This window comes from Fukomys damarensis, unplaced genomic scaffold, assembly GCF_012274545.1.
Source record: "Fukomys damarensis isolate Sample0158 unplaced genomic scaffold, DMR_v1.0_HiC HiC_scaffold_16, whole genome shotgun sequence".
In the NCBI taxonomy this organism is placed as follows: Eukaryota; Metazoa; Chordata; class Mammalia; order Rodentia; family Bathyergidae; genus Fukomys; species Fukomys damarensis.
This window is the reverse complement of record NW_022900928.1, coordinates 67054162-67062942: the sequence shown is the minus strand read 5'-3', so window position 1 is coordinate 67062942 and position 8781 is coordinate 67054162. Positions and strand designations below refer to the sequence as shown.

The 8781-nt window shown below is 50.0% G+C and overlaps 1 protein-coding gene across 4 annotated transcripts in view; it reads left to right on the top strand.

Annotated features, from left to right (window-relative positions):
- Nucleotides 1-8568, top strand: part of Usp2 (ubiquitin specific peptidase 2) — a 25867-nt gene extending 17299 nt beyond the window's left edge. For 3 of the 4 annotated variants that reach the window (XM_010629252.3, XM_010629254.3, XM_010629253.3), the window contains 11 exons: nt 3301-3351; nt 4212-4335; nt 4647-4758; nt 4851-4961; nt 5150-5214; nt 5391-5494; nt 5580-5660; nt 5772-5850; nt 6163-6270; nt 6444-6564; nt 6816-8568. In XM_010629252.3, coding sequence (XP_010627554.1) covers nt 3301-3351; nt 4212-4335; nt 4647-4758; nt 4851-4961; nt 5150-5214; nt 5391-5494; nt 5580-5660; nt 5772-5850; nt 6163-6270; nt 6444-6564; nt 6816-6903 — 1044 coding nt within the window. In that variant the 3' untranslated portion in view covers nt 6904-8568. The remainder of the gene's footprint in view (nt 1-3300; nt 3352-4211; nt 4336-4646; nt 4759-4850; nt 4962-5149; nt 5215-5390; nt 5495-5579; nt 5661-5771; nt 5851-6162; nt 6271-6443; nt 6565-6815) is intronic. The other variant, XM_010629255.3, reaches the window with a different exon arrangement.
- Nucleotides 8569-8781: the final 213 nt, after the last annotated feature.

Here is an 8781-nt window from a genome sequence, read left to right as displayed (position 1 = left end):
AGCTGGGCATGGTCCCCTCTGTCCCCGTCATTGCTGCTCTCCACCTTCGTGGGGCTTCTGCTCAACAAAGCTAAGGTACGCGGGCCCTTTTCCGGGACCCCCACACCGAGGGGGTCGCGCAGTCCTGCCTCCTCCCGGGACTCCCCCGGCCAGCCGGCTGCTGTTCTCCCCAGCCCCCACCCCCAGGGTCCCCGGACCAGGAATGCCCCTGCCCCAGGTGACCCCGTCTTCTTGTTGAGGTCCCTACTCCGCTCTCTATGACCCAGGCACCAGGTGGCTCTTAGCCTCTTCTTTCCCTGGCAACTATTAGGACAGGTGCAGGAAGACATAACCTTGAACAGGGCTAGCGTGTGAGGTAAGAGGCAGGGGACAGCACGCTGGATTTTGTGAGTGATTCCTGCAAGGCCAAACAAACTCCACCAAGGAAAGCTAATCAGAGGGGCTGCCTCTGCCTTTGTTTTCCCAAAGGGCTCTCTCCTGGGGCTTAATGACAGGGTCCTTTGACCCCGTGAAGGGCAGAGGAGTTACAGACAGGTGAAAGAAGGCAACTTCCTTCTCTTCCTGTCTCTCCAGTTGTTCAAAGTGGGCAGCGAATCCCTGGATTGATACAGCTGCCTAGAGGAATGCTGGGACTAAGGCTGGGCGCTGTCCCCATGGGGAAGGGAGAAGGGGCCTGAGCTTGACAAGTCTTATGTAACAGCCACCAGCTCCCGTGTTGGCAGTGCGTGCCCTACCCCATGCCAGGGCTACACCAGGCTCCTTGGCTGCAGCCAGGATGCACGGCTGACCCTCGAGGCACAGGTGAGGCTTGCAGAAGGGCCTCAACTGGAGTCTCCAATGTGAAGGTGCAGACCTCGGTCAGCCTTTCTTTGGCACATCTCTAAACACCACCTCTGCATTAACGCAGGGACCACTCTTTGAGCCCTTGCTTCTGCCCTGGAAGGGGAATGCTGCCTGTTTAGTGTCTGTGAAGGTAGAATTTGCTGTCCAGAACAGTGCTCACTACTGTTCAAACCAGGTTTGCTGATGGTTGAATATTAGGAAACAGCAGATCCAAACTTTCTGGAGTCTTTGCACAGGAGTCCCAGGGTAGCAGCTGGAATCACTTCCTCTGCTTTCCTATGAGAGGCTGGCTGTGCAGGGTCTCTGTCCCACCTTCTCCAGTGCTAGCCTCTTTCTCCTTACCAGCCTGAGGTAGGATTGCTTGCCCTGTAAGAAAGGTCACTCCTGGGACATTTTGTTCCTCTCTGTAATGGAAAGTGCTGAGTTTCCCTGGAGCTCCTGATTTCCTATTCATGGCAGAATATCAGGCTAGGTATGCAGCAGCACTGTTCTCCCTCCTCTCCTGCCCCTAAGAGCTCGTGCCCTTATCCCTGCACCATCTACACAGAGCACTTAAGAATCAGCATATGGTTCTGAGCTCAGGGAAGTTTAAACTAAAGGACAGTCCCCACCCTAAAACAAACCCCAAAAAATCAACAGCAAGTCTAATGATGCTTTATAGGAGCCTCTCCTACCTTCCCCCATCCCCAGGTCAAATAGTTTTAGCTCCTCAGGAGTAGGAAACCATAGAAGATTCAGTGCTCCTGGCTCCTGCACTGTTGGGTAAGAGTGAAAACAGGAGTGCCCCTCTAGACAGATGACACCTGTCTCCCATCCCCAGTGATAATTGTCTCAGCTGAGGGCCCTGCTTTGACAGACATGGCCATGGTCACCAGTGGTAGAGTGCTTTGCAGCTACAGCCTGTGTAGACAGATGTCATCTGAGGCACAGGGGGTAAGCACTGCCAAAAATAAGTGTAAGAGTGGGCATTCAGTGTGGGCATGCTTTAACGTTTGGGTTTCATTCCAAATGGGCAACATGGACACTTGTGCAGCTTTTTTGGTTGGATCCAGAGAAAATCTTTCACTAGTTCTGCCTGAAAATGCTGATAAGATCTTTGCTGCAAGGGAATCAAATCTGTGGTGACCCTCTTACTTGAACATTAGGGGGTTTAGACTTATCATTTAGGTAAGATTCAAATTTTGTTCAATACCCCACATGCGGCCAGTCTTAGCAAGTGCAGCAGGGGTCGCTTATACCCTACTTGCTGCAAGTAAGTTTTCTCTCCAACTGCAGGTTTACGCCAGGTCTCCTCTCTTCCTGTTACTGCTAGCCCTGAGGACTGGCTGGAGGAGGGATCCTCTTGCATGTAGGATAGGCAAGGTTCTTGAGATGAGCCCTCCTGCAGCACATCCGTCCCCACCCCCCTTCAAGCTGACAATCTCATGGGCTTTGAGCTGCTGACAGCCTATGAGGCTGACAGCACACAGCATAAGTAATTTTAGCTGAGTTATTTCAGGATCCTGTTCTGATCAGGGTTGAGCTGGCCCCACGCATGCCCCAGCCAGTGTTGCTCCAGAGTTGCCTGCTCCCGGGTCCCCTCCTTGAGAAGAGGGGGTGGCAGACTCATCTGCAAACTGTTCCTTAACCCTTTGGGCCTGAAGGTTTTCTGACTCATTGGAGGTATGCCCCATACTATGGAGAAACCTTGACAAACAATGCTCAGAGTTTGTGATCTAGCACCTGTACCCTCTCCAACCCTCTCACCATCCTCCACAATTGAGACGAGGAAGAGTGACACCTTCAGCCAGGTGCTTACCTCTGCTTGGCGCAATCTGCCATTGTAAGGATTCCCAGCAGTGGCCAGTTAGGATGTTGAAACTAGAGCCAGGCAGGGAGGATTCTCCCAGCCTTTAATCAGCCCTAAAGAGCTGAGCTCAACTGGAAGGAATTCCACCTGTCTCTGACAATTCAGAATGGCAGGCAGACTTGAGTTTTTCCCAGCTGATGGAAACTCAATTAGGGTGTTTTGTCATCTAACTTTTCCTAACCACCATGAAGTGCCCATTCTGAAAGCTGTTGTATATCTTGGGCATCTAGTACAAATCTAGGTCATCTGAGAGAGCACCTAGATTTGGGTCCTGAAATTTCTTGCAACCAGGAGTCAAGTATGTACCCAGATCTATGAATTGCTAGTCTCCAGTTCTAATCACCAGTCTCCATTGTAATAAAGGATAACATAAAGATGGAGAGAAATAAAGTCCTGAAAGCAAAGTCCCAAAGAATAGTTTTGTTGTGTGTTGAAAATAACAGGCATTCCTCAGTCTTTCCTCCAAGATACATAGACTAAGGCTGAAGAGAGAAAAATACTTGTAAACTGTTGCTCATGGCTCAATCAAGCAGCACAGGTTCAAGAGCCTAGCACAGGCCCAGCCTCTCCACCTCATCCTTATAATGCCTTGCATTCGTTGCTTACAGAATTCTAAGAGTGTCCAGGGTCTGGCTGGCCTTCGAAACCTTGGGAATACGGTAAGTTCTTCCCAGTCCACTTCTTTCCTGGGGCCGCCTTCTACTCTCTTGACTGGGATAATCTGACCAAGTCCCCTCATGGTTCCAGATGACTACCCTCTAAGGCAGTTGGTACCTGCCCTTCCTGATGTTGCACAGGATTGCTGGGCCCTTCCTTACCCATACTCAGCAGGAAGTACTACTAAAAGGAAGTTGCCTTTTAGCTGTCAGCTTGCTGCTCTTCTGGCTCCTTCTCCTCAAGGACACCATCATTTCCCACCCACTTATGTCCTGAATGCCCACACCCGTTTGTACACCTCTACAGTAAATAGCCAGCTGCGTCACCTGTGCCCATAGTGGGGATTTGCCTCACTTCATGGCCTTCACTTAGGAAAAGAGGAACTTGAAGCTGTGAGAGGGCTCCCTTCTGGGTAAACGAACCAGAGCCTTTCATACTAAACAATAGAGATTCTAGATGAGGGTCTTATCTTCCCTACTGTGTTAGTCAACTTTCAGTCACTATAACTAATACGTGCAGTAAATCAACTCATTAAAAAAGGTTATTCTGGCCCACATTTTTGGAACTTTCAGTCCATAACCAGTAGCTCCAGGTCTGGCCAATGGCCGCATATCATGGTAGAATCACATGTCAGAGCAAAACTATTTACCTCATGGCCAAAGCCAGGGAGACAGACTAGGTCCCACCATACCCTTGTAGGACACACCTCTAACAATCTGAAGACCTCCCACTTGGCCCCACCTCCTGAAGTTTCCACCACTTCCCAGGAGTTACAGGCCAAGGATCACACCTCCAACACACTGGGCTTTGGGTGACAAAATCCAAACTGGAACCCTCTGATTGCCTGGCATATCTCTTTCAGTGCTTCATGAACTCCATTCTGCAGTGCCTGAGCAACACCCGGGAGCTGAGGGATTATTGTCTGCAGAGGCTCTACATGCGGGACCTCAGCCATACCAGCAGCACACACACAGCCCTCATGGAAGGTGAGAAGCCCGCAGGATGTACCTCTCCTCTGTTACTCTTGTTTAGCTACACTTTGTTGGGATTCTAGTTTCAGAGTTCTTAATAGAAAATATCTCAGATAATACAAAATAGGGAGATGTATCCTCCACAAATGAGAAGGGGAAACGAGAGATGGAGGGAGGGAGGGCAAGGGGAAATAAAAAAAATTAGAATGTGTTATACACATGTACCAGCTCCCCACAACAAATGTCATATACAGCAAACATGTACTAATAACCATTTAAAAATCTCACCTACCCTCTGCACCCCTTCTGCCCTTCCCTTGCAACAGAGTTTGCAAAGCTAATCCAGACCATATGGACTTCATGCCCCAATGATGTGGTGAGCCCGTCCGAGTTCAAGACCCAGATCCAGAGATATGCACCGCGCTTCGTTGGCTATAAGTGAGGGCCTTGCTGTATGTCCTCCAGGGCTGGTGGCAGCAAGCTCAGGGCCTTGGTGCAGAGCTGTTGCTGACACTTCTCCTTGTGTTCAGTCAGCAGGATGCTCAAGAGTTCCTTCGCTTTCTCTTGGATGGGCTTCACAATGAGGTGAACCGAGTACTGGTGAAGCCCAAGTCCAACCCTGAGAACCTCGATCACCTCCCGTAAGTAAGAGGAGAATGCCATGGGGAAGCAGAACTTTTGTGAGCTTGTGTGTTTCACCTATTTTGGGCGGGCGGGTAATGAATGATTTGAAAAGAATTAGATTTGCTTTTGAAGATTAAAGATCTAGGTTGATAGACCCTTAAACATAACATGGTTTGTGAATTGTCTTCTTCTCTCTGCTTCCCAGTGATGATGAAAAAGGGCGACAGATGTGGAGGAAATACCTGGAGAGGGAAGACAGTCGGATTGGGGGTAAGTACACAGGACAGAGAAGCGCCTGCTTCTCTCTGAGCAGAGCATGAAAAGCCCTTGGGGACTCATTCTCCCAGGAAACCCCGCTTCTGCCCACATCTAACAAACGGGCAGGAGCACAGAAGGAAGAACAGGGCCCAGATGTGTTCAGCATCTCTTGGCCTTCTCTTCCCCAGATCTCTTTGTTGGACAACTAAAGAGCTCCCTGACATGCACCGACTGTGGTTACTGTTCTACAGTTTTCGATCCTTTCTGGGACCTCTCATTGCCCATTGCTAAGGTATGCACCCCTCTCACCCCAGCCTTGGAGCACCCACCCTGCCCTTGCACATCATCCACCCCGACCTTTGCTTTTGTCTCTCCAGCGAGGTTATCCTGAGGTGACACTAACGGACTGCATGAGGATCTTCACCAAAGAGGATGTACTGGATGGTGATGAGAAGCCAGTAAGTCACCCTTCAGTAACAGTGAGAAGAGAGACCAAGATGGGGTAGGTCCAGCTGGGGAGCTGATTTCTCCCCCAAGTTCCTTCTAGCTCCATTTGACTTGTCTTCCAGACATGCTGTCGTTGCCGAGCCAGAAAACGATGTATAAAGAAGTTCTCCATCCAGAGGTTCCCAAAGATCTTGGTGCTCCGTATCCTTAAGGTTCATCAGGGCAGGACTATGATTCTTTTTCTTTTACTGGAGCTCAAATCGAGGGCCTAGTACCTGTCACTCAAGCATCCTGCCATTGGCAACATCCCCAACCCCAGGACCTGATTGTTGAGGCTAACCAATGACAAGGGACTAAAAGGCAAGGGGAGCAGAGTAGGAAAAAAAATGTGTAGACTTCCTTGTGTTTGCTTTCCTACCTCCTGAGGAAAATGCAGTGGCCCCCGTGGAACTCAGGTCTCCCTTTTTGGCCTATCTGGCTGCACTTTCTGTCCTTGACTCACATCAATGCCAGACCTGAAGCGGTTCTCAGAATCCAGGATACGAACCAGCAAGCTCACAACATTTGTGAATTTCCCACTAAGAGACCTGGACTTGAGAGAATTTGCCTCAGAAAACACCAGTGAGTATCTCTGAGTAAGAAGAGAAGAATCGGGGCACAGTGTCTAGGACACAGGTAGGAGGGAGACTGGAGGCAGGAAGCTAGCACAAGGAAGAGAAAGACGGAATAAGGCAAAAGGAGGGAAACTGGGGCAAGCAATGCCTCCATGGCTTCATCCTTTATTTCCTCTTCAGACCATGCTGTTTACAACCTGTACGCTGTGTCCAATCACTCCGGAACCACCATGGGTGGCCACTATACAGCCTACTGCCGAAGTCCAGTGACTGGCGAATGGCACACTTTCAATGACTCCAGGTGAGACAGGGCTCGGGCAGCACTCTTGGTGACCACCCACACCTCCTTCATCTGCATGTCTCCTATCTTGAATGGCCAGCAACAGTCAGGCCCGAAAGCTGCATAACACACGTCTGCTGCGCACTCAAAGGCTCTGGAAAGACAGGCTGGCTTTGGGTTTGTAGTGTGGAAATTAGAGATGTGGGCCTCTTCCTTACCGCTCAGCCGTGTCCCTCATAACCTCTCCTGACTTTTCCATGCTTTCTCCACAGTGTCACACCCATGTCTTCCAGCCAAGTGCGCACCAGTGACGCCTACTTGCTCTTCTACGAATTGGCCAGTCCACCCTCTCGTATGTAGCAGTGAGGAGCTACATTCTTTCCCATTTCCCTGTGGTGGCCTCACACCCTAAGTTTTTTTAAATACAAAAAAAAAAAACAACAAAAAACCTGACAAATAAGAGAAATATAAACTAAAATAAAGCTGCAGAGCAGAAGTTGATGCAGCCTGGTCAGGGTCTGGAGCAAGGAGCCAGGTGCCCCTGAGCCATGCCTAACAGGAAAGACCACCTGGACACAGAGACCAGAGACAGCCCAGTGCTCCCTGGCCTCTCTTACTTGCATTTTTAAGCTTGTGGTTCTCCTGTGTGTAATAAACAACAGCGGTCTGTGGAGAGAGGATCCAAGTCCACCTGCTGCTCTCTCCAGCCCCTGCGCCTTCTGGGAAGACAGCGCCCTCTGGAGCCTGCTGGGAGCGTCGCTGCCTGGATCACGGCCCCGACCCCTGAGGAACGGCCTTGGTCTCCAATGGACTTGCTCTCTGGGCCAGGGTGGGAAACACCCTTGAACCAAGAGCCCTCTTAACGCTGCTGACAGCAGCAGCAAGGAGGAAGGAACATCTTTTTTTTTAAGGCTGGTTTGGGTTTTTAAAAGCCGAACATTTTTTAAATTACTGTAACAAGTGTTGAGACTGGAGATGCTCTCCTTCACACCTCTTCACAGCTGGGTCCTTGGGCTGGTGCTTGCTTTTTTTTTTTTTTTTTTAAATCAAGTACACCCTTTCTAACACTAGCCCCCTGTGGTGCTAGGTGGGTGTCAGCCAAGCCCAAGGGTAGCCACAGTAACCTGGGATCTAAACAACTCTTTGGGTTTTTTTTGTTTTGTTTTGTTTTGTTTTAAGGTTTGGATGGAATCTAGTTGCCTCCAAGAATTGTGCCTTATAGTATTTGGGGACCAAGGGGTAACTGCCCCTCCCTGAAATATCCCTCAGCCTCTTCCCTTTTCCCCAGTGCCATGTCCAAACCCACTGGGGCATACAGGGCTGCCCTGAGCCCCCAGCATGTTGCACATGGCAATGAGGCAAAGACAGAAGGAGGTGAAGGGAGATTTCTCACCACAGCGTGTCACATTCTTCCTGCCCACCACCTCTTAGCCACCCTGTTCTACTCCCCAGCTGTTAAAGGATAGCACAAGTCCTTGTCCCTAGAGCTTCTCTCACCTTTAATTTATTCTGTCCCTAACACCCCTTTCCCCTGCCTTCCTGTCACCTGCCCTTCTCAGAGCTTCCTGGACACAGGCCCCTGGACCGAGTTTCTCAGGGATGCCCGTGCCACTCTTTGGCTCCTCCACATTGCTCTTCAGTCCTGCCCTGGGAGCTGGAGCCTGGGTGTCTGGGGACATCCTGCCTCCAACATAGGATTCTTTCCCATGGTCTTGACTTTGCCCTGCAGAACTCTGCAGTCCCAGAGAGCAGAGCTGTTCGGCACTAAGGCCAGGAGCATTGTGCACTCTGCACACCTCCACAGCCGGGTCTGGGCTTGTGCCTCTCAAGCAGAACATCCCAGCATGCCTGGGGAGGCACTGAGAGAGAGACCCTGAGTTTACCTGGCCTGACATCTTTCTCTAGGGAAGACCTGTGAACCTGAGCCCAAGGGCTGGTGTACACTTGTTTACCATGTAAGCAAGAGTAGAAGAATGTCTAATGTACAGTGGAACCTTGTACAGAATAAATAATAGCTTTGAGAAAGAAGCTGGTAAGTGATGGAATCTTAATTTGGAAGGGGTCTGAACCCAGGAAGGGCTCCTTGCATATGAAAGGCCATATATTTCATTGCTTTAACCAGTCTGTAAGTCTTTTAATCTGTATCCAGATTGGGAAATTTTTACCTACCCACTGTTTAAACTTCTATATAAAAAAAGCTGCTCGTGATGGCAAATGCCTGTGGTTCCAACCAGCACT